The 26,065-nt window shown below is 38.3% G+C and overlaps 1 protein-coding gene across 1 annotated transcript in view; it reads left to right on the forward strand.

Moving 5' to 3' along the window:
• The first annotated feature begins 360 nt into the window (after positions 1-360).
• LOC115410530 (uncharacterized) overlaps positions 361-26,065 on the forward strand; it is a 136,284-nt gene continuing 110,579 nt past the window's right edge. The window contains exons 1-3 of the mRNA XM_030122201.1: positions 361-842; positions 15,254-15,435; positions 23,850-24,088. Coding sequence (XP_029978061.1) covers positions 724-842; positions 15,254-15,435; positions 23,850-24,088 — 540 coding nt within the window. The 5' untranslated portion in view covers positions 361-723. The remainder of the gene's footprint in view (positions 843-15,253; positions 15,436-23,849; positions 24,089-26,065) is intronic.

Genomic DNA, 26,065 nt, shown 5'->3' on the forward strand with positions numbered 1-26,065 from the left:
ATTGATACACACATAAGGTTCATCTGGTGCTCTCCAGCTGTGGTCATGTGCTCACTGTGAGTCGAACGGTGGTGTGAAAGAATTCATGCATGAGAAAGAGAGAGAGAATGAGAGAGAGTGAGAGAGGCTGAGAGTGAGTGAGCAACAGACAATATGTGCAAAAAAAAGGCAGCGATAGAGAAGGAGGGGGTGGGCTTAGGTAGAAGCATCATAGCAGCTCATATTCTCTCACCATCTCTGCTCTCTCTAAAACACAAGAAGACCGATGTTGATGCCACCACCTCTCTGCCTCTCTCACTCATTTTCTCTGTCTCTGTCCCTCCTTCTCTCTCTCTCTCTTGTCCTTCTTGTTTGCTCTCCAGTGGGGGGGCATCGCTCCTGCTGTGTCGATTGGTAGGCAGTTACAAACGTTACTATTTTGAGAGAGAGTCAGTGTACGCGCTCAGCACGCTGTGGCAAACGATCGAAACGAGAGAGGCAGAAAAAGGCAGAGCGAGGTTCGGCTCTCTGCTTTGCACATTAAGTGCTGTGCACAAGAAGATGAGGGGGCACAGAGAGACTCGGACCTGCGGCTGACTCCAAGCCGCGCCACCAGAGGAGGTAGACGGCGAGCGAGCTGGTCGGGTACCGAGGAGCTGTGTAGTCCAGAACCAGAAAACATTTTGTGCAGATCAAAAAGGGGGAAAAGACAGGGGGGTGGAAGTGAACAGAGAGAGAGGAAAGATGGCGAGTTTTGGGAAACTCACAGACTACTTTAATCGGCGTAAGTCTCGGGAGGACCTGCGAGTGGGCAGGAGCTCACGGCGCAGTGGCAGTTACTGCTGCACTGTGGCAGAGGCCAGGTAACCTGTGTGTGCTTGTCTGTGTCTGTGCACCGGTATGCCAGACTACATGAGTGTATGGTCCACTGTACATCTGTCTCTATGCCTGTAAACACACATATCCCCATGTGTATATGTGCAGCCAAGTGAGCATATCATACCATATCATATCATGTATCTTATGAATCGTTTCTCATTGTGTCTGTGCATTTATCCAAAGAACACCAATATGAAAAAAGAGTGTAGTAAGAAAGAAGATGTGTGTTAAAAGGTTGTTCTGTCAGTTTATTCATTTCCATAAACAGGCCTGTGTTGGTGTCAGGCATACAGGTGTTTGAAGACATGTGCATGTTTGTGTATGTACGCATGTCTGTGAGTGTGAGCAAGCATTGTGTTACATAAGTGGGGATGTGCAGTAGACGTACGCTGTCAGGCATGCTGGGTACTATGGATTCATCCCACTGACACACCGTTGAACACTGAGCCTTCGCTATAGATAGAAATAGACGATACAGTTTTCTGTATTCTGCATATAGTGGAGGAGTTGAGGGAGAAGGAGCCTCTCTGCTTTTTTTTGGGAACATATTGTACATTCTCTTTTCCCAGCAACATCTTGTCTCACATTCTGTGACGCCCATTCACACAGAGAGCCGCCCAGCGAAACCCAAACTTTCTACTGTGAGACGAGTAGAGAACATTGGGGTTTGGAGAGGGGAGTTTTATCACTCAGTATTGTTCAGACAGTTGAAGGATGCTGAAAGTTTAACATCCTCTGAGCTAGCTAGAGGTTAAATTACTGCTGACATTTGTCTCCAACTTACTCTTTAATTCGCTATTATTTCTAATTTACATAACAAGCTGCAAATTTTGTCAGTAAATTCAATTCCAATACATTACATTGGCCGCAGTATAATTACACTAAATGGCATAAAAATGTTTTTGACCTCTTAGCCCAGTGGTTCCCAACCTTTTTTGGCTCGTGACCCCATTTTAACATCACAAATTTCTGGCAACCCCAGACATTCAAAACAGAGACATTTTAATAAAATTAATTTGTTTTTGATCATGTAATACTTTGCTATACTATGTTGCAAATAAAAGTTAATTTTAGACAACATTTAGTCTATATAATGTATATTATTATGGACGGAGGCAGAAAAAACAGGTGTAGATTACTGCACAAAGTGAGAATTTTATTTTCCTTGGTCAGGATATATACAGTCAGTCCAGCTTGGATTTACAAGACTGACGATTAACACTGAACAAACAATAAGTCAAACTATGAATTATGAAAGAGCTGTAGCATCTGAAACTGACCACAATGAACATTTGAAAAATAAACAGTACCACAGTGCTTCAGTTTCAGCTTCAGAGTTTGTCATGTCTTTTATGTATTGTGATTGCCTCTGTCACCTCACCATATATTTTTCTATTTATTGATTGATTGATTTATCAATTACTAGAAATTTCAGGTGACCCCATTTGAATTCCAGGCGACCCCACGTGGGATCCCAACCCCAAGGTTGAAAAACACTGTCTTAGCCTAAATGCCAAAAATCATAAGTAAAAAGTGAACATTGCCTCCTCCACCCTGTGCAAATGAACTGGGTGGTCTTCATTAAGCAGTATCACTTTTAACCCTGTAAACTCAATTAATGTGGCTCAGATGAAGTTCGAACAACCTACTGCTTTGTAGCTTGAGAAGCAATTAGTGGGTTAAATTGAGAAAGAAAGTGGGATTTGCTCACGGTTCAAGTAGGACCCTTGAACTCCATGTGAGGTCAAAATCTGTATCTACCGCATACATGGATGAAAATGTGTAAAAAAAAAACAAAAAAAACCAGCTTGAGCATCTGTCTACCCTCTAAAATAACATCCTTCAGACCTCATATCATTCACTCAAAGCAGAAGTCTTGACGTGGGTGGACATTTGGTCCAAAAACAGCTCTCCTATTCCTGCCATTGCAAATCCAGCATCTCTCTCATCCCCACAGTCTCTTTGTCTCTGTCTCTCCCACTCACTGTCTCTTACTCACAAGCCAACCCATCCTACGCCCCTCTATCTCTTTCCATCTTTCATGCTTGTTTTTTTGGCTTGGTTTTTGTTTTTTTGTAATTTTTCCCTTTCTCTTTCTATCAGTCCTTTTTCTTTCATGCTGGACTTTCTGTTCACACCAGGAGAAGTTGGAGCGTTTGGGATTTTGAGAGCTCTGTTGGACAATCACATCTGACACTCCAAACATTATCCGATTTCTGGATTCAAGGGATCATATATAGCGTAATCTGATCTGTTTTATCAGATAATCTGATTATGAGAAATCAGATTAACACACTTGGATTTCTCCCCAATACTCCAATGTTCTCCTGCATGTATACAGGTTAATCTGATTTATTTCATTCTTTTACGTCTGGGCATGTGTAAACACAAATAAAATCGTAGAGAACAGAAGTTATGTAGTCAAATGCAAGTGGAAGACAATAACAGGAAGTTTAAGTTTACCATCACTACGTACGTACTCCAAAAGAAATCCGATAATAGACTGGAGCGTCTAAACCAGGGTTTTTCAATTATCGCATTTCTAAGCATGTCATATCTGATTATTACAATTATCTAATTACTCCCAGTTACTGGACTTTTATGGTCATGTAAACAGGCTCAATGTTTCTCTGGGAAGAAAAGTACATTCTAGCATATATGCACTGAATGTGGATAAAGATGGACAATACTATCGTAATCAATGAGCCTGTTTACATGAATATAAAAATCCAATAACTGGGAGCAGTCAGATAATTGTAATACTCAGATTGGATGCGTTTACATGCACTTCAGAAATGCGATAATTGAAAGCCCTGGTTTAGACGCTCAAGTGCACTATTGGATTTCTTTCAGAGTACATAAGTTCTTAGTGATGGTCAACTCAAACTTCCTGTTATTGTCTTCCGCTGATGTTTGACTACATAACTTCTGTTTTCTACTATTTTAATTGTGTTTTGCACATGCGCAAACATGAAAGAATTAAATAAATCAGACTAACTCATATACATACAGGAAGATATCAGAATATCGGGGAGAAATCCAGGTGTGTTAATCAGATTTCTCATAATCAGATTACTGCTGTTATCTGATAAAGTAGATCAGATTTTGTTGTTTACAAGCACTTGAATAATCTCATAACTCTAGAAATCAGATAGTGATCGGAGTATTAGTGTGCATGTAAACAGGCTCAATGTCAGTGTTCAGTGTTGAATTTCTGACTCACTGGTGGGTAAAGAAATCCACCAGCCACGGAATTGATACAGACAGCAAGACATGGCAGAAGACCAATAAATGACACAGCGGTGTTAGAGACTATGTTCAGTTTTTATCCCATGACTGTTTTGGTACAAACATGTTTTCACAGTAGCTCAGAATGGACTGTCTCTTCATTGACGTAGCTAAATATTAAATACAAGGGCTGAGAGGTTTGGCCAAAAGAAGACATGATGAAATGGAATCACAATCCATGATCTTATTCACAATTTTGTCACCTCATAAAATCCAAGTGAGTTATAGCAAATTACAACACATTTCCCTTATGTTTTCTCTGATTTCTGGGCATTAGTGTTGTGTCATAGCCTTTTTTTGTTATCAGATTAGAACCTCTGAATTTCTACAACTTTTTGGACTGATGTTATTGCAGTGTTGACAATATCTAGACAAACCTAAGTCTGCATTTTCCTGTCCATACAACTCCAGTTTCCATTTATTACCCAGACTGCAGTATTCTAATACATCCCACTGGACATTCTTAATGAATGAAAAACATTTTTACACTCTGACACAACTCTAAAGCCTTGCTGTACATCAAATTCACTGTACGTTGGAGTTTAGAAGCAGGACAGCTGGCTGACTTACATTAATTGTTAGCTCTCCGGACAATGTCTACAAAGTTTGTTCACAGTTTTGAGAAATTTAGATTTTTCCATTTTTTATTAATTTTTAAACTATTACAAATGGGCCTTTTCTTCTAATGGTCCCTATTTTGATAGCTTTTAACATGTAAATGGTACAGATATCAATATTGAGCACTGATAGGAAGCCATATATGGACTTTGATTTAATTTGAGTTATCCTCCTATCACCCACTTCTATTGGGAGATTGATCTCCTGCATCAAGACCACAGGGCTCTAACATTGTTGCAGAAGCTGACAACCTCACACATTTGTTTTTGATTGTTGATGGAGCATGCCTGTGAGATACAGGGACATTGGTCCTATTTTTGGTCATATCTTCCGCAGGCACAAAACAATGCTTTTTCCATTTAATGTAGACTTTATTCGAATACTTTTATATTTGCTTGTATCATTTAAAGTTGTGGTATGAGATCTTAGAAAAACGGTTCGAGCAAGCTACATTTTGAAAATACTCAATTCAAAAGTCCAAACCCCTTTCTTCAGACGTCCCTCCGAAGCCACGCCTCCAGAGTAGTGGCACGCGCAATGCTTGTTCCCAAGGGTTCACGAGCGCTGCACAGCAACAATTCACCAGCTGAGGCTCTGGCTCCGTCCCCGGCTTGGGCTCTGATGCCATCTACGGTCCGGCCTGGCCCGGCTGAACCGTCTCCGACACCGGCTGAGGCTCCGTCCCCTGCTACAGTCCCATACGCCTCAGGCTCCTACCCTGACTACGGCCCCGGCTTGCATATCCATGCATACACCTCATTCAGTTTCCTCTAACACCCCCGCTCTTACAGAACAGCCCCAGTTCAGACCTATGTGACGAACGTTACATTTCCTAGTGATTTATGTCAGTGACAAAACAGTTTGCCAGTGAACTTTCCATCCTAATATAACTAATATAGTCAGGTTCTGGCTTCGCTTCCTGTACAAGTGCTTCCAGCCTCTGAGAACACACGATTCATGTTTGAAGAGTGGGGGAAGGGGGGAGGGGCGAATGACAGTTGAGTTTGATAGACATATCACTGTTCAATCATTTCGAGTGGGTGTTCAAAATGATTGGATGGTGTTTTTTCAGTTCTGTCCATTCCACAGGTGACCGATTTTTTAAAGTTTTGTGTTAGAGCATTTAATTAATTAGTTGTAATCGGGATGTGAAGGGGATTTTAAGGAATATAGTAAAAAATGCTCCAGAAAAACATCTCAGACCCCACCTTTAAAGAAGCTAAAATAAACTGTCAGTGGGTACACCCCATAGATTAATGCAACAACTATATGCAGCAACCTGTGTAAAATACTGTGTTGTTACCAGTAAAAACAATATTTAAAACAGAATATAGGGAAGATTTTTTTTTACAGATTTTTTATTTATTTTTTTGATGACGCTAACTGTTCTATCCCTCTGAAGAGATCATGTGCCACATGAAGATGGATCATGATTGATTTAAGTTTGTGAGATTGATTATGAGTCCCAGCCCTACACACAACCTTCTATTTCAGTCCCTGGTCAATGCTCAGAGAATTGATAGAGACCTAGTTTATGGTCTAAGTAATCACCTTATAGATTAGATGGGAATTTTGCTCCCTAATGAGCCAACATTTTTATTGCAGACCTTTCTCATAAACTCTTTGGGATAAATCCATAATCAGTGAGAACAACTAAATCAGTCTGTAATGAACTAGTGAATGTCCATCATTCTCTGGTGAAGCGCATTAAATCTGTAAGTTGCAATGGTTGCCATTTGCTCCTCCGTGCCACTTAAACCTATAAAAGCAGCTCCATTCAATTTCTTCAGACTAGTGACACTTCAACCTGTATCCATTGAAACGCTGACTGATTTAGACAGAGGTTAATCTGTCAATATCCGCTGGTTCCATCCAGTCACTCAGGCGTCTCCAATCTTCCACAAAACTCTTCCATCCTCCTCTGCTCAGCCACAAAAGGCACTGATTCTGATATCCTGGGTTAATTTTATTTGTATGCTTTAAATATTCAGTCGTAAGGGTGATGTCTCATGTAATATGCAATGCAAAAGAGAAAAGTATGGAAGGATAAAAGTGTATAAAGAGTAAGTAATAAGAGTATAGAAATATAGTGATACAACACCTTCCCTAAAGCACTGTGTACACACATTCATACACAATGAGAGTACATTAATATTGAATAAGACCTTTAATGAACGGCTTAGCACCAAGCCGAAACTCCTTTCTGAATAAACAACCGTGTATTTTAGCTGACATCACAGGAACTGGTTTCATTAGCGTTCATTACATCAATAACTGGAGCATCCATTATTGCCACTATGCCAGTAGCAAATTGTTTAGGGCTTGGTGTAGAAACAGATTAAATGATTTGTAATGCTCATTAGTCTGGATTTATTCAGTCTTTGTTTAATTCTAAAGAAAAAAGTTTAATTATCCAACTGGAAATCTGTCTAGAAAGTGCTTGAGCTGATCTGAATGAGTGTTTGTGTGTGCTTTAGATTCAGCACCATGGACAGCTCTCACCGCTGGCGCTGCATTCACCAAAGCACTCAGCATTATCACAAGAATACAGCATTCATCCAGCTCCTGTAAACAGACTCCCATGTCCTCACTCAACATGTTACGACCTGAAGTAGCTTGACTCACGTTTGAGAGTAAAAACTCACTACACACAAGTCTACTTTACTGTTCACAAACTAATTTTAGTGATACCTCACCGTTGCATAGAAGAGTCAGGGCTTACATGTGCTACTTTTAGCATTAAATGGGTCACTAATACAAATTGCTGTACATCTGTTGCAGTAAAACCTGCTGTAGTGGGAGCAAATCATATTTTAGCCTGCAGCAAGAAAGAGAGCAGACCGTTTCACGGGTCCTCTGGGCATACTTCGCCGTTAGTAGGTACAGGAAGTGTTAGAAGGAAGAAACCACAGCAAGTGTACACAGCATTATCCTTTAATACTTTTGCTATTTCTCCTCATTCTGCTCTTAAATTTGAAGTTCCTATTCTTTTTTTTTTCTGATAAATAACAATGTGGCATATGCAGTCACCAACAAAAACAGTAATCTGTTTTCCTTGACTGTAACACCAGAGATAATACATTTGGCAGCATTATGTGTGGAGCATGTGATGCTTACAACTTAGGGCAACACATTGTTTTTAGTTAAAATGCAGATTGCTGCTGGGAATAAAAAAAATAAGCCTCTCCTCATTTCTGCTCTCTTCTCCTGGTTTTCCCTCTTGTCTCCTTATTTCTCCTGTCCCCTCCTTGGTTGTCCTTTCCTTATTTCTTCTCTCCCAGTTTGTCCTTGTTTATCCTTATCGTTCCTCTCCTTGGTTCTCCTTGGCTCTCTCTTCATTTCTCTTCTCCTCTCTTTGTTTGTCCTCATTTCTCCTCTCCTCATTCCTCATTTCCCCTCTCCTCGTTCCTCATTTCTCCTCTCCTCATTCCTCATTTCTCCTCTCCTCTCCTCGTTCCTCATTTCTCCTCTCCTCTCCTCTCCTCTCCTCTCCTCTGCTCTCCTCTCCTCTCCTCTCCTCTCCTCTCCTCTCCTCTCCTCTCCTCTCCTCTCCTCTCCTCTCCTCTCCTCTCCTCTCCTCTCCTCTCCTCTCCTCTCCTCTCCTCTCCTCTCCTCTCCTCTCCTCTCCTCTCCTCTCCTCTCCTCTCCTCTCCTGTTTTTTGTAGACAGAGTCGCTTAGCAACAGGTTTGTAGGATGAGTGAGGCCCAAATTGTTAGAGTGGCCTGGGCCGGCTGTTCAGCCCAGTGTGTTATCATTATGACGTGCTGGTGGGAGGCCAACAACTGTGTTTGTAGTGCATGTGTGTTTGGGGCTGTATATGTGTGCATGTGTTTACCAGTAGACCCTTAGTTTTTCGTCTCATGCCAACTGTGAGGTTTGTGTGTAGTTTTGCATGGGCTCTTCAGGCAAATGCTTTTTCGTGTATGGATTGCTAAGGACTGAGATAATTGCCTGTTTTTATTACCATCAAAGTGGTGTGTGTGTATGTGTGGGTGTATGCCATGCCTGTGTGTATATAGCTACTATCAGCCTTTTATTTATCATCCCTCTATGTCCTGCTTTCAAATCACATCCAGGAATTCTCTGATCCCAGGTCAAATATTCACAACTCCAACACCCACCTCCTCTATTACAGGACCAGTGTACTTGCTGACAGCACAAGCAGATGTCGGTACTTTACTTCATAGATATGCTGACTTAGACTTGACTGTCGGTTTACTTAATGGCTCCCTAGTGATAAATAGTCTTAAGCCTGCTCATACATCCTTAGGCAGACATCCAAGGGGGTGAAATAGAACTCAGACACTGTCACTCAAGCATATTTTCATTCCGAGTCAAACTGAGAATGGGTTGTTTGGAAAATGAAATATTAAAATGTAACAAAAAATGGTTTGAAAGTCTACTAAAAAATAAAATATGCAACTGTTGAGCACAGAGAAATAACAAAGTTGAACGCAAAGTAATCAGGTGTGTTCTGCCTCAGTCAGCATCACAATCAATATAAATATCAATATCAGATGTTTGACCTATAGGCAGAGTCTTGCACCAGTGTTTGGAGTTAGAGCAGAAATATCAGGAAATAAGTCTCAGTAGTTCTAGTTCCATTTTTTTTTTTTAACCTATATAACTTATATAAAGTAGGGTGACCAAACATCCTCTCTTTCCCGGACATGTTCTCTTTTAATGTCCTGTCTGGAGCGTCCGGGCGGTTTTTATAAATTAGCAAAAATGTCCAGTTTTCATTGTTTTTTACAGGAAAAACTCTTTCAATGCGTATTTGTAGGTGCAAGTGCAATTTCGATGTACGTCACTGTCACTGTTCGTGCAATTGGAAAAGTTCCACATCCCGCTGGAGGAAAAGACTTTGCTCTTTACAGTGATATATGGGACATTAGGGCAGTGAAAGGCACTGATCCACACCAGCCAGTGGATGTGGGGATGGATGGACCTGTCCATAGACACACTATAGCAGGGGTGTGAAACATGTGGCCTGCAAGCCAAAACCAACCTGGCAAAGGTTCCAATCTGGCTCACGTTATGACTTGGCAAAGTGCAAAAATTATACTGAAATTATTAAGAGTCAAAAGTTTCAAATAGGGGTGTGTATTGGCAAGAATCTGGCGATACAATACAAATCACAACAGGATCACGATACAATATATCTTGATATATCATGATAGTGTTAAAAAGGCAATTTTATGTTTGTTTCTTTTTTTAAATGCTTATTTCCTTGAAGAATTGAATTACACCAGAAATATGCACAAATACTAAACACATTTTTATTTGATCAGAACAGGATCTAATGCTATATCACAAAATTTTCCTGTGTTAAAACTTAAATTATGTTTTACAGACATTACAGTTAAAGATCCTGTTCAAATGTTCATTTTCTATTAGTTCATAACTAACATCATAACATTATTTTTTTCATCCCAAAAAAAGGAACTAACATTATTTAAATAAAAAGAGTATTAAATAATAATGAATAAAATATAAACAAAAAAGAAAAACAAAATATAAACGAAAATGAACCTCCACAATATCTGCATTTCAATAAATACCAAAAAATATTAATACAGTACTTTTAGTTTAGACAGTATTGTGAAATGAAGTATATATTGCAGAACTGATATCTTCTTACACCCCTAGTGTCAAATTTGTTTTAGTTGAGGGGTCATATTCAGACCAGTTGTGATCTCAAGTAAAATAATGGCACAATAACCTATAAATAATGAATTTTTTCTTGGTTTAATGTGAAAAAATAAAAATATCCTCTAACAAAAATATCCTTTAACAATAAAATGTGACTAACCTGAACAAATATGAACTGAACAAAAGGACATAAGTACATACACACAGCAGCTTTAATGACACTTCTACAGCTGGAATAATAACATAATTCCAAACAGCCTGTTTCACTGAAATATTTTCTCCAGGTTTATCGGTGCTTTGCACAGAATACTACGGTTCTTACATAGCATGTGATCAAGTATCTCGAGGTGGAGCTGAGTGTCCTCTTTTTTGGAAATCAAAATATGGTCACTCTATATAAAGCAATAAAAAAAGATGCATTTGTTCTGACTCAGCATCCTGTCTCTGGTCTGGATCAGGCCCCTCAGAGTCACATCAGGATCCCAGGTCCAGCTCTCCACAGTTATAGTACAGACCAGTATGTAAATTATCTACATAGTTTCCTTTATGAAACTTGCCCTCTGTGACCCAGCTCATATTCAGAGCTTCAGCTGCTTCCCACATGGACATAGTCAACTAGAGTTAAATGAATCTCATCAGGATCCAATACGTGTACTTTTATCTGTCCTTGTTTACCTATCTTGAGTTTCTGATTTACGAGAAATTTTGATTGGCAGTGTTTCCATGGAGAATTGTCATGTGATAATTGTGTTAGAGTTTGATGACTTGAGTTAATGAGTTCGAGCAACAGTGCTTTATGTAAATGTAAACATGGTGCAGATGCTGATAAATGAGTTGAGTTTGTGTTCATCAAAAACAAAACAATTTAGATTTTTTTAATTTCATGTGTAAAATAAGATTTTTGGGAAATGCGTTGGTCTTTTTGTTGATGGTATTATGGTTTCTTGTTTAACAGAACCAGTAATAACGTTTAAGTAATTGAACAAAAGTAATTAATTATTGATTGGCAATGTTCTCTGGAGCTGCACAATTAATCGAATTGCAATTTCAAAGTCAGGTTGTGCAATTATGTAATGGCAAAAGGCTGCAATTTCAAGGTCCACTGTGTGCATGGTGTTGTTTTGGACTGCAATTGAACAGAGAGATATACTGCACCAAAAAGACAATATTGTCCACAACAATTGGAATTTGAGTTTTGTTTTTTTACCAAATCATGCAGCCCTAAATTACTTCTTCTGTAAAGACAGACATTTAGGGGAGTCGCTGAAATTAGCTGTCCTATAGCCCCTAATGGTGATGATATTTAATGAGATTTGATCACTGGCTGATACACAATCTAATACTTGCTGCATGTCTGGTGGAATTAGACACAAAATAACTGAATGCATCTAAGAGTTTCCAAATTAAAAGCATGAACTGGGGAGACAAGAGATGTCAAAGCCATTATGAATAATGAGCCACATGTTTCTCATATCGGTCAATATGACTATAAAGTGCCTTTCAGACTTAAGAACATCCAAAAAAACAAAACAAAAACTTGAGATGTTTCACTTAACTATATGTTCAATGTGTTCAGTCGACCGTAGGCTATTAGAAATGCAGGCTCAAGCTCCTACATTTTTAATACATTTTTTGCAAGCAGACCACAAAATATGACACAATTGACTTTGACTTTAACCCATAAAAACACAGTGCTACTTTCATGTCAGTCCCCAAATTAAATTTTCTATATATCTAACCTTTCTTTAAAGGGGTCATATTTTGCTAAACCCATTTTTATTAGTCTTTGGTTCATTTATTTTTGTATTTGGACCCTAATAGTTCAAAAAGTTTGAATTTGAACCCTCCAGGTGCTGCAACGCTATCTTTATATTCATTTTGGTAAAAATCAAGTGGATTTCTACAACCTGTTTCAATTCTTTCTTAATTTGTTGCGTCTATAACTATCTATCTATCACGACATTTGCACATATAATGTCAAGACTTCCGACGAACATTTTTCCAAGTACGCCATAATTGTTTATCAGCAGCAGCGGTTGTAGTCCATACTGAAAATATGTCCAAACTTCGAGCCAGTTACCTAAAATGTTCAGTTGTTGGTTGAACAGGACAGAGCAGCACAGCCAACAACCTGGAGGGGGTGGGGCGTGAAGTGACTGATTTACATTTAAAGGGCCAGCACTCAAAACGACCTTTCTGGGGTCATTTCTCAGAAATAGGGTTGAAGATGGACCTGTGGAGTTGAATTAATGAAGAATTAAGACCCAAGCATGGCATTTACAGTTTATGTAGACCACAGGGAAATGTTTTAAAATGCATAATTCCATTTAAAAAAGCAAAATATCACTCCTTTAAGTGAGTTATCACCATGTATTTGAATTATTATCCTCTGCATTTTGTATTTTATCAGTATAAATCAGGTATTTCCTGTCTTTAATTTTCTGATCATGAAGATGCTCATAAAAGCTCAGATTAAAGTTGAGTGTTATTATATCAAAAGCAGAGAAATTGGAGGAAAGTGACTTTTTCAGTCAAATGTATCATTAACTTAACATGAACCAGACATTTCCATCCACTGTCACTGATCAAACTTCATGTGCTTTACTGGTGAATCAGTGTTGTATAAGATGAGTTTTGTTTTTCTACTAAATCATCACGTTATATCTGATGACCGTGAAAAGATGACAAACTGTATTTTGCACCAATTTTTTACATGTATTAATAGGATTAATGGATTAACAAGTATGAAACAGTTTAAATTAGTACATGCTTTTGGATCATTGTTGGATGTTTGGGTCTTGATGGGTTAAGAGAAGTTGTCACGCCACAGTCTGGAGGTCAGATAGCCTTTACTTATTCCATCCTGTGGTTCTGATGTCTGACATTCTGTCTGCGTGTCACTGAATTAGAATCACTCCATCACATTATGTCTTAACATTGTGACTCCATATCGTATTTTTTATGGTCTCACTATCCTCTGTTACGCAACAGAGATCTTATGAGTCACCTTTTATATGATATTTATTAGGAATGTTGTGATTTTATGGAAGATGAACTGAACTACTAGCAAAGCACGTCTACTGGCCTACAGCCTAGAAAAATATACTCTGATACATCAATAAACAGTGGTTAAACAGGAAACCAAAACATAACCTCAAAACATCAAAAGAGCTCTTTAACTTACATATCACATCTTATCATTGATGTTTTCAGATTGGTTGACTATGTTACTCTTTGTCACCAATTTGCTCTTGAGTCGATCTTGCGAGTGCTGCTATTGATCATGTCCTTCTGGGAGAATGGAGGCGTATCAGCTGTTATAAAAGAAAGCAGTTTTTATTGCTTGTCTTCCAAATCGCCTTCAGCTTGATTATGCTGAGGTGGAAGTCATTTCGCTATTGATCTGTACAGCTGCTCTCTTGTTGCTCATTAACTATAAGCTTTGTGTATCGGTGCATGTTTGTAATTGTGTTTACGAGTGGGTGATTGTGTACACATACTGGTATTTCTGTTTCCTTGTTTTCTTGTATTCCCTGTTCTTATTTCTCACCCCCCTCAGCTGAACTAAAATGGTATCGTTTTATCATGGATCTGTATGTCAAAAATGTTATCTCTGAATAATATAAACCAGTAGAGCAGGGGTGTCAAACTCATTGTAGTTCAGGGGCCACGTTAAGTCCAGGGTGATCTCAAAGGGGCCTGACCAGTAAAATAACCTATAAATTATGTCAATACCAAATGTTTCTCCATGTTTAAGAGTGAAAAAAAGTAAAATTACATAATGAAAATGTTTACGTCTACAAACTATCTTTAAAAAAAAAAAAGTAAATATCAGGAACAACCTGAAATTTCTCAAGAAAATAAGTACAATTTTAACAATATTATGCCTCAGTTTATCATTTACACATATGCATTGCAACTTACATTTACAGTGGATTTACAAACACATAAAACATTTTGTAATTTTGAGAAATTTGAGAAACATGAACACAACCCTGTAAAGTCTGAACCATTAAATCATTGACTGAAAATTCCAGTCATTTGAAACTGGAGCCTTTATTGGTCCTTCTGAACAACCAGTAGAAAATGTTTCATTTGTCAATTTCCATGTATGAGTTTGAATTTTGTATCATATTTGATCCATCGGGTCTCAATGCTCAAACAAAACACAAACATGTCTAACAAATTGGTAATTCCTTTTCAGAATTGACGAAGTTCTGCCTCCTTCCTCATTAATGACAATCTTGTAGTGTCACTGGAAAGGCCTCTGGTGAATGAATTCCTCCCCCCTGATGGATTATCCATGTATTGCGTGTATCTAATTGTATACATCAGGTTTTTCAAGAAAAAAAGATATCACACAGATCATGTAGAGGGCTTCAAAACTCATGTATCAAATATGATGCATTTGGCATTATAGGGTTAACGGGACAAAATTGACACAAAAACCAACAAATATGAACAAAATCAAGAATAACAAGAGCAAAACATACACATAAATGAAAGAGTTGTCTTTATCTATATAGTATTTTTACTTGAGATCATATTGGTCTGTATGTAGAACCTGAACTAAAATGATTTTAACGTCCTTGATTATTCATTTCTTTAGTGTCATTTTTGCATTTCACAAATTCATTCCACAGGCCAGATTAGACCCTTTGGCAGGCCGGTTTTGGCCCGTGGGCCGTATGTTTGACACCAGTAGAGTATTAAATAAATTGCTGAAATCGGGTGGTAATAGCAAAGACAAATTTATAATAATGTTTGTGACATGCACAAAATGCACATGGTTGGATTTTGACTAGAAACACATGATTATTTGTTCTGTCTGAACAGGTCCCTGGAAAGGAAGCTGCAGAGACCCTTACTGGCTAAGTCCCGAACACTACCCAGTATTCCACAGTCTCCTACAGTCTCCAGGGTCCACCATTCAGATCTTATTGGTGGGAGTCCTCCTCGCAGGAAGAACACGACCACGACAACCAGTAACACAACGGCCTGCACTCTGCCCCCTGCAGGTAAAGAAGGGTTAAAAGTGAAAAACTGGAGAATATATGTTTGAAGGTTTTAACAGTTTTTTTTAGGAATTGCTTGATTTGGTGCATTTGGAGTTGATTTCAATGGTCAAAGAACAAGGTCAGTCTCAGCAAAATGAGTACAGCAAATTTGGCTGTAACTTTAGAATATATAAGCATTTACGAAAAAAAAAAAAAAATACTATTTCATTTGGCACTATTGCAGAATTATGCAAAAAGATACAATTATGACATGATTTTATCCAAAAGGTCAACAAAAGGATAACTTCGATCTTGAGGGATTTTCTTGGAACGAATGAACAGCTTAGATTTTGGTGATCACAAGTTCAGATTCAGGATCAGATTCAGACAGTTTTGTTCCATCAGGGTCAATTTGCTTGAACTGCTTGTACACATGAAAAAACACACAGGAACAAGCAAACACACTAAAAACAGATGGACAATGAAGTTAAGTCAACTCAGTCTCTCAGTTGTATAAAGGAAACTATAAGTAGAAGATATTATATAATAATAATTTGATAAAAACAGTAAGTCTAATGAGAATTTAAAGGTCAGATGACAAGATTGTGAATAGTAGGCAAGTAAAACTGAATGATACCATGATAGCGACAAGGAAAATTCACGGTCAATAACATATCCAGAAGGAGCTAATGTACTTTCTGGAGGAGCTGTTGATTGCAGAAAGTGGTCTGGTCCTTTGGTTTTACTTCTTATTTTTAACAATGTTATTCAGACTGATTGTGTCCTTCAGTGTGAGGCTATGAGACCAGCAGACAAAGTAAAAATACAGCAGGCTTGCAATAAAAAATTGATGAAAATGACAGAGGATGACAGGAATGATGGAGGAGGACTGTAGATTACAGAGCAAATAAATGCTGTTGCCCTCAGGTCACAATAACTCCACTGTTTACATCATCCTTCTAAATATGTGTACGAAGTAACTGTCCGGCACACTTCTGCATGAAGAGCGTGAAATTGAAGAAGAGACACAGGGTAACACAGAGGTAAAATAAATAGATAAATAAAAATAAATTTTTTGGCCATAACTCACAAATTCAGATGCTAATTATGACACAGTTTCACACAATGGTGTAGTCGGATAAGATGAGGAAGGGATGAGATTTTGTATCTGAAACGTCAAAGGGCGACTTCACTGTGACATCATCAGTGTTCTGCAGAAAGGCCCAATCCAAATTCACTCCTTTGCCCCTCCCCCTTACCCCTCCCCCTTCATTTTGCGCGTTCATGTGAAGGGGTAGGGGTGTCCCAATTCTTGATGAGTCAGAGGAGAAGGGCTAAGGGGGAGGGGCTGTTAGGCCCTCGAAATGGAGATTTTTCAGGACCACACTACAAACGGAGGAGTTTGAGAAATTTCCCACAATTCTGTTCGAATCACCAGCTAGGTGGAGGTAAACACAGCAAAAAGTGCAGCAGTTTGATGAAAGAAACACACAAATGTAGGTATTTTCTTCGTAAAGAACTTAATCATTTGATCACTCGTTTAATGCCGTTTCAATGTGCTATAGAACACATTTCTGCAGTTTGCGGTTGATAGACGCAAAAAGATGACCAGAGCCAATGCAACAGAGACAGTTGCAGCTGCTGACAGCATGGTGAATTTTTTCGGAAACAAAGTTGTGGCATCTATTTATAGCGGCATCGATGCCTACTTATGACGTAACAGGTCTGGAAGGGTTATCTCATTTCATAGGGGAACGTTTCAACCACTACCCCTTGCAAATCCGTTTCAAGGGATAGTGCCAAGTGCAAGGGCAAAGGGGTAGGGGTAAGGGGGAGGGCCAAGGGGTGAATTGGGACTGGGCTAAACTCTTTGCTGTCCATTATTCAACAATTTACACCACTGTAAAAATAGTCTCTTCCATTCATTGGACAATATTCAGTGGTTTCATTCATATCAATACAAGCTTAAGGTTAAGGTTAAACACTTCATATTATGTTAAATTCCCCATAACGTGTTCACTACATACTCATACACGGACATAACAGGTGAAGTGGTATTAATATTGATTATCTCACGACAATGGGACCTGTCAGTAGGTTGGATATATTAGGCAGCAAATGAACACTGAGTTCTTGAAGTTGATGTGTTAGAAACAGCAAAATGGGTAGGAGTAGAGATCTGTGCAACTTTGACTGTGATAGTCAAGTCACTGGGTCAGAGCATCTCCAGATCTTGTTGCTCATTCCCAGTGTAAAGTGGTTGGTACCTATAAAAGGTGGTCTACAGAACAACAATGGATCTCAACCAGTTGAGCATCTGTGGAAGCAGAACGTTATTACCACTGGTCTGATATCGTGTAGGTTCCCCTTGTTCCATAAAAACGGCTCTGACCTGAGGCCTAGACTCCACCTGATCTCTGAAGGTGTACTGTGGTATCTGGACCAAGATGTTAGTAGCAGATCCTGAGATTGGGATGTTCTTCCTTAGTCCATTTTTGGTCGATACTAACCACTACAGACCAAGAACACCCAACAAGACCTGCAGTTGTGGAGATGCTCTGACCCAGTCATCACCGTTACAATATGGACCTGGTCAGAGTCACTCAGTTCATTATGTTGCTCATTTTGCTGCTTCCAACACATCAGCTTCAAGGACTAAATGTTCACTAGTTTCCTAATACATCCAACCCAGTGGAAGGTACCACTGTAATGAAATAAATAACCCTTTGGTGCATGAATTATAAGAACCTTAGTCAAGATTTTTTTTCCTGAGTGTTTTTATTCCTCTTTAGGCATATAAAAAAAAAAGGTTATGTTATTTTTTAATGAACCTATTTTTTATGGAGTTACAAAAATGTCCCCTCAGCTGGACACCATGCGTTTAATTAAATAATTTTTTTTTCTCCAAAGTTTTTTTTTTTTTTTTTTTAATTTTTATATTGTAACAATCATAACTGTACAATTGAATACAATATAACAACGTAGGTATGTACCCCCACTCTAACAGAGTTCCAACGCTGATACACCTCACACTCTAACAAAAATATATAAATGTACACATCCAAAATTTATTTTATTAAGTTTATTTGATAGGGACAATGCAGATTACATAGTAAAATTTCTACCTGTTACGAACAAGTTGTAGTAACTGATGATGCTCATAAGGAAATTAAAGCTATTGCTAGTTTCCATCTCCAGTCCCAATGAATATATAAAATAAAATTAATTAGTTAAAATAAAATAAAATATATAAATATCCTTAGTTACAATGAGAAATTGTTTGTGTCCATCTTTTTGATATATAAGACACGCTGCCACATTGCATAGTATTTGGCTGCAGTGCCTCTTGTGGTATATCTTATTTTCTCTAATGTCAGATAGTTCATAAGATCTTTAATCCAAAGGCTGAATGTCGGTCGATTGCTGTCTTTCCATTTAAGTAGACCATGCGTTAAATTTTTGAAGCAAAAAACCATGTATTTAAAACGCAATAACAGAAAGTAATATGAAAACTATGAAGTAAAAGATTTTTAATGCAGCTAATCTGATGTTTTCTCACATTTTATCATACACTAATACTAGTTATTACTCACTTCATGGAGATAATATGCAAAAAACTATTTTTGTTTAAGAAAACTGTTAATTGCAGTCTAATAACAACTAGCAATTGATTTGTACTCAAACATGTCACTGCAGATCAGGTTTATCAAGAACAGCAAAGTTACAGTAATTATATGAATTGCAGTGAATGAGATGGTGCATAAGTGTTCACTGTGTTGGCTGATATGAAACTAAAACAATAAAACCCATTAATATACAAGAGAATAACTGTAGAATAGCTGTCCACTGTAGTGACCACTATGCATGAAAGGGTTAATATTGTTACTACTTCCACTGTTGGTGGTCAGAATGTTTTGTCAAATGCTTTGACTTGGATGCAAAGTGACTCAACTGGATATTTTTTTCTTTTCACTGCCACTAAAACATAACAGCTCAAAATCAGCAGTGCAGATTCTGTTGCAGAGGTTGTTTAATCCTCGGATTAAAAGTCTAAAACATCACTTAGTAGTTGAACCAAGACTGGTCGCCAGTTTATTACAAGACATTTTTCTCCTCGAGCAGCAGATTTTATTCCCCAACAATGGCTTTATTTCAGAGCAGCGATAGAACTTTAAATTGCTAGATGAAATATATTGTATGCCTTGCTCTTTTCAGCATTGTGTGATGTGTGCACTTGGCTTCTGGGAGATGATCTGCCGTTTCTCAGACCTCTTAGTCAGTAATATGTGCGTCTCTTGAACTGCTTTTATTGACTGAAAGGGCTGGCTATCAATGCCAGCAATACAGAAGGAAAAGAAAAGGCCACAAGAGCTTAAACTGAAGTCTCCTGATTGTTCTTGTCAAACTGGCCTGATTTCCTTTCCCTTTCAAACTTCCACAAATGCTTTACCTCTTTGATATTTGTTTCACCTGATGGGATGCACAAAGCAGAGAACTGTCTCAGCAGGAGCGTGGAAGAAAGATATATTCCATCTCCCCTTTGTCTTACTGTTTCTCCCTTGTTTATATGAAACCTATTCTGTCACTTTAGAGACTAAACAGTTGTGGAGAATTGTGAAGCTGTAACCTGCTGACAGAGGCAGCGTTCATCTTAAGGACAACAATGCTGTTTTTAAGGTTACAATTACAATGATTGAACCTATAAATAGACTAGACGAGTGCAAGTCAAGCCAACACCTTACCTTGTAATGTTCAAAAAAGTAATAGAAAAATTCCTGCATGAGCCTCTTGAAATGGATTTGATCCAGAGTTTAATGGCTTCGTCCTTGGTCCATGCCCTGCACACACACCAGGTGTCATGAAATCAGTGCAGGAGACTTTGTTTAGTGCAGATGGAAGGAAGGACAGGCAGACAAATGTAAGTGGTTACGCAATATTTTCAATAAAAACAGAATAAACATTAGAATCAATCAACCAGTCACAAGTGTTTGCTCCTGAAGGACTCTGTTGGGTCTCTGTAAACTTGATTTGATTCTGATTTGAATTGATAAAGCACTTTGTGACTCTGTCTGTGAAAAGTGCTCTATAAATAAAATTTACTTACTTACTTACTTACTTACTTAGAATCAAGTCCTTCTTAAGTATGTAACCCGATGGTTGTGTTTGTTCTTATTCTAAAAGTGACCTATATACAGGCTGTTTTACTGCATTCATAATTCCACGTTGGATAATTAAACTTCAGTTGTTTCTGCCTGTAGCATCCCTCACATTTTTCCGAAGTGGGTCATTTGTAAAGTAATCTTCCCTCCAAACCTCAACTCCGCATCCTAGACATGGACAAACTCCACAAGTGGCATCCAGCCAGCTCCCATCACATCCGAGCTCACAGCTGCGGAGTCAGATCAGGACATGCCTCAGGTTATCCATCCGTGTATACCCTTCTTTCTCATTTACATGCGCCGATGGTCAGCGGCGATATGTCACTGCTGATTGACGTCACTCAGCTCCATTTGAGTCAGCTTCTGTGCACCGACAAATAAATTTGACTTGGCATATTTTGAAAGGTTGGGATAGAGCGGAGAACTCTGTGCTATCGTCCTTATTTGTGATGTTTAATACAACAGAAACTCACTCATCATGCGCTCCTGAAACCGCACTCCATTTTACTCATTCCTTATAGCTAAGAAGAAATAAATATGGAACTCTCAAAGGCAGACGTCAGAGGAGAAGCATTTATTAACGCTAGCAAAACTCTTCTTCTCCTTTAGAAAGAAACCAAAGTCCCACAGGTTTTACAAAGAGACAGGCTGCAAGCGCAGGAGTTTTCTCAAATATGATTTATGTATTCAAATATTTTCCCAGATTGATATTCTAGCTTTACTTTGCAATGCAGGTATCTTCCACACAGAACATGTAGGACTTCCTCTAAGTTTGTTTTTTTGCCTCAAGCCTACATACCAAATCTCTGAGAGTAAATTTGCTGTAGCAGTTAAGCAGGCGGTCCTTTTCACGATTAATATTCATTATTTAAACATCGCACAGTAACTGAATGGAATAGAAGTGAAAGGAGAAAACACTCTGTAGAGTTTTTTTTTTTTTTTTCTCTCAGTGCCTGCTCTGTCTTGTTTAAAGTCTAAAAATGTAATTTCCTAAATAAACCCACATTGACACACAGGCAGTAAGTCAACCCCAGCCCTCACTGCTGTAATTCAATAGGACTTCTGATGATCTTAGACTTAACAACGCTGTGTGGTTTATTTAGCTAAAGTGCTTCCATTTAATGCCCTGACTTTACCTATCTGAGACTGTTTGTCTGTCTCAGTCTGTCTCAGTCTGATTTCCTTTTCTCTTACCCGACTGCTGCTCTGTTGCAAATATCAATTTGAGACAGACTTCAGTCTCACGTGGCCCTTTGTTGCCTAGCAACTGCTGTCATTGACCATGATGCTGTCTGCTCCAGTCTTGTTTTGCCCCTTTATTCTTTTATGTCTCTACTAGTACAGAGAAAAGTTTGTAAAAATCAAATAGTTTAATATCTCAGGCTCAGCAACACTTCATTCACAGATTGAAGCAACATCCAGGATTAGAGAAGAGAGGAGCCTCGGAGCGTCCCCAGTCGTTTTGTTCAGTGTTATTTGGCCTTCAGTGGAAGCCAGATGGGTCTTGGCTTTTGCTCAGACAGTGGAACTGATACTGTAATATTACACACTCGGAAGATCATTCATAAGCATCCATAGAGGCCAAAAGGCTCCCTGCCAAAAGGTCTGCAGCTGAAATGTTATAATAAATGACATAACAAGGCTTATTGTGTATATTCACTCTATATGCCAAATGAAATTAAACTGATAACAGATTTCACCACATTCACAGCAAAGGCTAAGAACTGACTGAAAATGAAACAAGAATGTACCCACTTGTAAAGTTTAGAGTGGGTGTGTGAGTGGGTGTGTTTATGGTGTTTTAGGTAGATGGGAATTAGGTTTTTGGATTGTTTATTTATGCTGTTTCTATATTGGTGTTGATTATACTGTAAATGTATTTCTTGTAAAGACCAACCAGGGAAGGGAGTTGGGAATTAATTAAATGCTATATATTCTTTGTGTAGAGCAGCTTATTCTGTATGTTTACAATGTTTCACTGCCTTGTCCCTGATAAATTCATAATACTACTAATAATTATACTACTACTACTACTAGTTATAATAATGATAATAATAATTCCTTTATAGTCTCAGAGGATAGACAAAATACTGTCTACCTCCTTCTTAAAGATGATATAATTCTTACCAAGACAACATGTTTTTGTTTTATACAGATACTAAATATAATACAATGACAAAAATCTACAAAAGCATTTTAGTAATATTTTGGATTTTGCAACACTGATCTGCAAGGACAGTGTTTTATAATCAAAATCCTAAAATAAAAGTTGCTACTTTTTCTTTTAATGTTCTTTTAACTCTTTTATGTTTCTGTGTTTGTCCTGATAAGTAACCGGCAAAAAAACAGGTGAGTAGACTCAAATCAGATTGGCAATTTCAATTCAGAATATTGTTTGTTGCATAACTCTTTCACCAAATCATGCAACCCTAAAAAAAAAGGCTGTTTATTTGTCATTATATTCATAATAAGTGTAAAATTCCATATACAGAAGACTAACAGCTTGATTTGGCAGCTGGAAAATACCTGAATTTGTTCATCTATTAAGTATTTAAGTGCTATTGCGAGAATGATTCAGTTTAATATGAGAGAAATAATGCATTAAGTTTGCGCTTCTAATGTTAATAATGTTACAGTCTCACTTACCTTGTTGGACTAATGTGCTGTAGCTTACCCATCATGCAGCAGGTTCTGTAAATAACTCAGAAGCCAGTGTTTCAGGGGTGCAGTCAGTCAGGTGGACACTGACAGACATCAGACGAACGTCAAATGTAGACCGATTAAAGGCGGCTGTGATTAGTGCAGGGGAGCTCTGATCTGACAGCTCACATCCATCTCTGTTGCCGGGCTCCGTGAACTCAGCCGTCACATCAGGGCTGGAGAAAAAACACTGTCGTTATTGCTGCAAATGTGTTCCTTCCTCTTCATTTTACACGAGCCATAATTTGGAACCAGTGTATGGAATCATAATCAAGTCGTTAGGGATGCTGGCTGAGAATAATGTTTGGGGGTAAAATATTACACCTTAAAACGAAAGCTTAATTACACTGAGGAAACACTTTATGGAGGCAATCAGTGGATGACAGTCCAGAATTTGTGGGTTGAGATTCCAGTAATTGCATAGCATAAACAAATACTCATCATCTGTCAGATCGGCCTTGCTCTTATATCATAACACGTCTTTATCCTTCTCTAGTGCTATTTCTTTTTTCTTTCTGACTGCATCCTAATCATATCATTTGTTGTTTTTGTTTTTCCCATCTGCCGTTCCTTCAGGGGAGTTGTGGCGTTTGGAGGATGACATGGAGGGAGAAGAAGCGCCTGAGCATGGTGGGTGCACGGAGCCCCGCCCTCGCTCCCAGTCACCCTTTTCCCACTTCCGGGCACGAGCGGCGTACCTCCGTAAGAGCGTTTCGGCCGACGACCACTTGGACATGGGCTCAGATTATGGCTCAGGGACGGCAGGCGACAGCAAGCCAACCCGTGGCAGTAAGGGCAAGCTGAAGAGGAAGTTTGTAAGTTTGATTTCTGTTATCAGAGGTGTCAAACTCATCTAAGTTCAGGGGCCACATTCAGCCCAATATGATCTCCAGTGGGTCAGACCATTAAATTCATAACATGATAATATATAAATAACCATGGTAGTTTTCATGCTGGGAGAGCTGACTTTCGGGAAAACAGGTTCGTCTATATTTTATAAATACTGGCATAAAAATTTATGATAAATCCTGATATTTATTATTTTGCATATGCTAGTTAATGTATTTTGATTACAACTGTTTGAATTGTGATAGTTATTATTCTACATATTTAGTTGATGTAATAGGTTACAACTGGTACTGATGATATCCTGGACTTCATCATTGTTAATATCGAGGGTGAGATATGAAAAGGGGGTTTGTTTTTAAAATCCACATCCCGACCCTGAGGGGCAGCATCCCAGTCCCCCAGCATGGATATTTGTTATATATTCGCACATGCTGTACCGCATTTGTCCAGCAGTCACCACCAAAGCATTCAACATGATTGTAAGGCTTTTGTATTTCAAAATTACTAATATCTCCCAAAATATTGGTCCTATAAACTTGCCGTTTTCACTAGGGTCTTCCTTGACTAAAAATACACAAGTATGCCAAACTGCAGCAGTCAGCTCTTTCCGGATTTTGTGAGACGCCCAAGACACACACACACAAACCACGTACCTTTTGAAAATATAAGATGTCAACTTCAAACTTTTTTCTGTTTTGGAGTGAAAAAAGTAAAATTACAGTGTGAAAATGTTTATATCTACAAACTGTCCTTTAAAAATATGTGAATAACATGAACAAATTTTAACAAATTATGTTTATTAAGAAAAATAAGTGCACTTTTTAGAAATGTTGTGCCTCAGTTTATCATTTACAGATGTACATTATAACTTACAGATCACAGCGAATCTACAAATACACAAAACATTGTTTTTCTTAAGACATTTCAGGTTGTTCATATTTTTTCAGGTTCAGGATAGTTTGTAAATGTTAACATTTTTATGTAATTTTACTTTTTTACCCTAAAACAAAGATGTTGTCATTATTTGTAGGTTATTATGATAGTATTTTATTGGTCTGACCCACTTGAGATTGAGTTGGGCTGAAAGTGGAACCTGAGCTAAAATGATTTTGACACCATTAATTGTTAATATATAAAGTATAATTTTTGCATTTCACAAATTCATCCAGATTAGACCCTTTGGTTGGCCAGTTTTGGCACTATATCAACACAACAAAAGCCACACACCTACTGTATGCATACATCTGTGTTGCATCACACTTACACTGGAAAGGATTCAGTGTAACCCCTCAGATGTACTTACTGTACGTGTGACTGTTTAATAAAAAAAAAAAAAAAAACTACCAATTTGAGAATGTGCCCCCATGCACAAACTCTCAGTTACGTTGACAGCTTCATACCACCTCTGATACTCTCTGTTCCAAACACTTATCTCTCACCCCTTCTCTTCGTTCTCTATCTTTAATGCTCTTTGAACAGTTGAATTGCCTTTTGTCTGCTCACTCTGAGCTATGGTCTGTTACTGTACCTGGTTCTGTGACAATACTATCTGAACTACACTCATCACACTGAGAAAGGTAAAGCGCTACAGTAGATCAAATATTTTATCAACAGAAATGAGCAACAAGAGGGAAATATTTAGCTGTAATAGCTTTAATAATTTGCATTAGAATACATTATTTTAGGAATCAAAGGCTGATTCCTCAAACGAGAAGCAGCTAAGGTGTTTCAGCGACCGTCCTCTTTGACTGCTGAATATGTTGCAGCAGGTGCAAAATGGAAATTAGGCCATGAAGTATGAAAGCACCAAATCACGCTGTCTAGGCAGACTCTTAAACACTAAATTACCATACGCATAAGTGCTCTTAAAGTATTCTAATATTAGACTACCTGTCTAATATTTGCTTTTTTCTATATTCCAGCATAGGCTACTAAACCTCTCC

This window comes from Sphaeramia orbicularis, chromosome 19 (genome assembly GCF_902148855.1).
Source record: "Sphaeramia orbicularis chromosome 19, fSphaOr1.1, whole genome shotgun sequence".
NCBI lineage: Eukaryota > Metazoa > Chordata > Actinopteri > Kurtiformes > Apogonidae > Sphaeramia > Sphaeramia orbicularis.